This window comes from Gavialis gangeticus, unplaced genomic scaffold, assembly GCF_001723915.1.
Source record: "Gavialis gangeticus isolate Ggan-Ray unplaced genomic scaffold, GavGan_comp1, whole genome shotgun sequence".
NCBI classification, from domain to species: Eukaryota; Metazoa; Chordata; order Crocodylia; family Gavialidae; genus Gavialis; species Gavialis gangeticus.
In genome coordinates this window covers 138,582,243-138,584,497 of record NW_017729024.1, presented here as the reverse complement: position 1 = coordinate 138,584,497, position 2,255 = coordinate 138,582,243, and the positions used below count along the sequence as shown (strand labels likewise).

Here is a 2,255-nt window from a genome sequence, read left to right as displayed (position 1 = left end):
ATGAACTGTGAAGAAGTTTTTCCTTATATCCAGTCTGAAATCTTCAGTGGGAGATGTTCAATAGTGAGTTTCTGCAACCTATAGTTAAAGATCCAAACAAGGAAAAAAAGAGCAGGGGTCTAACATAGACCCCAGAATTTGTAAATTAAGGGCCTGAGCCAAGACCTAAGAAAATTGAAAGGGAATTGTTCCGTTGATTCCAGTGGACTCACTGAATCAGGCTCTGTGACTGAACAGCCTCACTGTTGACAACTTTTGCATTTCTATTCTACTTTCCTTCCAAGGATAGAATGTTTTACAGACATTCATTAAGGTTCACAGAAGCAATAGGAAGTGGGAAAACATCATGCATTCATTCTTGTGAAACCTGAGAAAGGGCAAATTGTTTATTCTCTGTTACTCAGGAAGGCCATAGGAGATCAAGGATAAAAAATTCCCAGATTACCTTGCTCCCTTGTCACTTATCAAAATATAAATATTGTTTATTTTGAATTTAGATTAGGATTTTGAAACATGTTTCATAATTTCTTCTGTGAATAACTTTATTCTAGTTAAACAAATACACATTCATAAAGTATTTCAGTTTCTTGGTAAGAAATGTGTTTTGTTTTAGAAGAAGCAGGAGCAAGTTCAAAACAAAATTAAAGTTCTTATTGTGTCTTTTATTCTGGCTCAAGTAACTTTTGAGAGATATTTACCTGATTTTTCCACAATTAAATATCTTACTCTGCTAAATAAATGTGCTATAATTTTGTTTTCTGGATTGTAGATTCGACCATATGTGGGATGTTTAGTTCAGTATTTACCTCTCCTTTGGAAACAGAGTGAAGAGCATAATATGCTTAGATGTGCCATTTTAACTACCCTAATTCATCTGGTTCAGGTAAGGTTGTTTCCTTTTTCTCGTATATGCGTATTCTTTGTAATATCTTTATGCTGGTAAAATTAAAATGCAGTTTTGCTGTAAAGAGCATTATTTACATTTTAGTGCTTTATTGATAACATTGTTTAAATTATGTGCTTTATAATTGTCCATTAGAAATATGGTGCTGGGTGAGGGGCACAGAGCTGATCTGAGGGCTATATTGGGCCCACAGACTTGCCCCCCACAGTGGAGCCAGTGCATGGGGCTAATCTGGTGTGTGCACATTATGCAGTGCATGTCCTAGACCAGCCCTGCATGCAGCACGTACTAGCTCTGGTCCAGGGCCTGCATGTGGAGCTGGCATGGGTTGTCTGCTGCGTGAGGTGCCTGTGCTAGGCTGACCTTGCATGTGGGCTCTGGTGTTGGGGGTGGGGTCAGTCTGTGAACTTGATGCAGACAGAGCCAGCGCACAAGGCCAGTCTGCTGGGGTGCTGCATGCAGCTCATGCCTCAGATCATGCCCCTGGTCCAACCTTGCATGCTCTGTGCAGCATGAGCAGGTCCTTGTCTGGGGCTTGTGATGTGAGGGTCTGGCATGGGGCTAATGCTGAATGTGGTGCCTTTGCCAGACCAGCTCTGTGCTGGTTCCAGCACACAAGGATGGTCTGTGAGCCTGATCTGGACTGGCTCCAGAGCCGGCACAGAGGGCCAGTCTGGCACATGACTCAGTATATACCTCAGACCAGCTCTCTGTGCCCTGTACAGCATTTGTATTACCAGGTCCATGCAGCACACACCAAATTCCCCCTCTTTTACTTGGCCCCTTTTCCCCCAGGGCTTTTTCTGGTGGTCTCTTGGCCAGGTGTTCCAGGGGCTCTGCATATTCCCTGCTGGGCTCACTTGTGGCCAGACATGGCCAGTGTCTCCCAATGGTACACTTTGGGCATGTGGTAGGATTGTAGGGAGGTTTGGACATCATGGGCTGTCCCTCCAGGGTTCACCATCGTCGGGTGCACTTAGGTCCCTGTCTGACTTTGTTGGGTGCCCTCAGGTGCCTGTCTGACCCTTTTTGTTCTGGGCTTCGTAATCTTGCAGACTGGCTGGTTCTGGTATTCCAGTCTGTACTGCCTGGTCACAGCAAGCGAGTCCAGTCCCAGACAGGCTTTTGGAGCTGCACCCAGCATTCTCCAGGTAGTCTTCTGGCTGGGGTGTGGGTGCCCCTCAGGTTTGGTCCATGCTGGACTATGGCAGGCCTGGGCAGCTTCCCTTGGCTTCCCAGCTGGCAGAGGTGGCAGCAGGGTGCTTCCAGGAGCAGGGAAGCACATCTGGTGCTGGCTCTGGTGACCGGACCCTTCCCTGATGGCTTCCAGCCTCCAAGCCACTCTTCCACA

At 46.3% G+C, this 2,255-nt stretch overlaps 1 protein-coding gene across 1 annotated transcript in view; it reads left to right on the top strand.

Moving 5' to 3' along the window:
* IPO11 (importin 11) overlaps positions 1–2,255 on the top strand; it is a 350,536-nt gene that overhangs the window by 145,665 nt on the left and 202,616 nt on the right. The window contains exon 20 of the mRNA XM_019517805.1: positions 770–883. Coding sequence (XP_019373350.1) covers positions 770–883 — 114 coding nt within the window. The remainder of the gene's footprint in view (positions 1–769; positions 884–2,255) is intronic.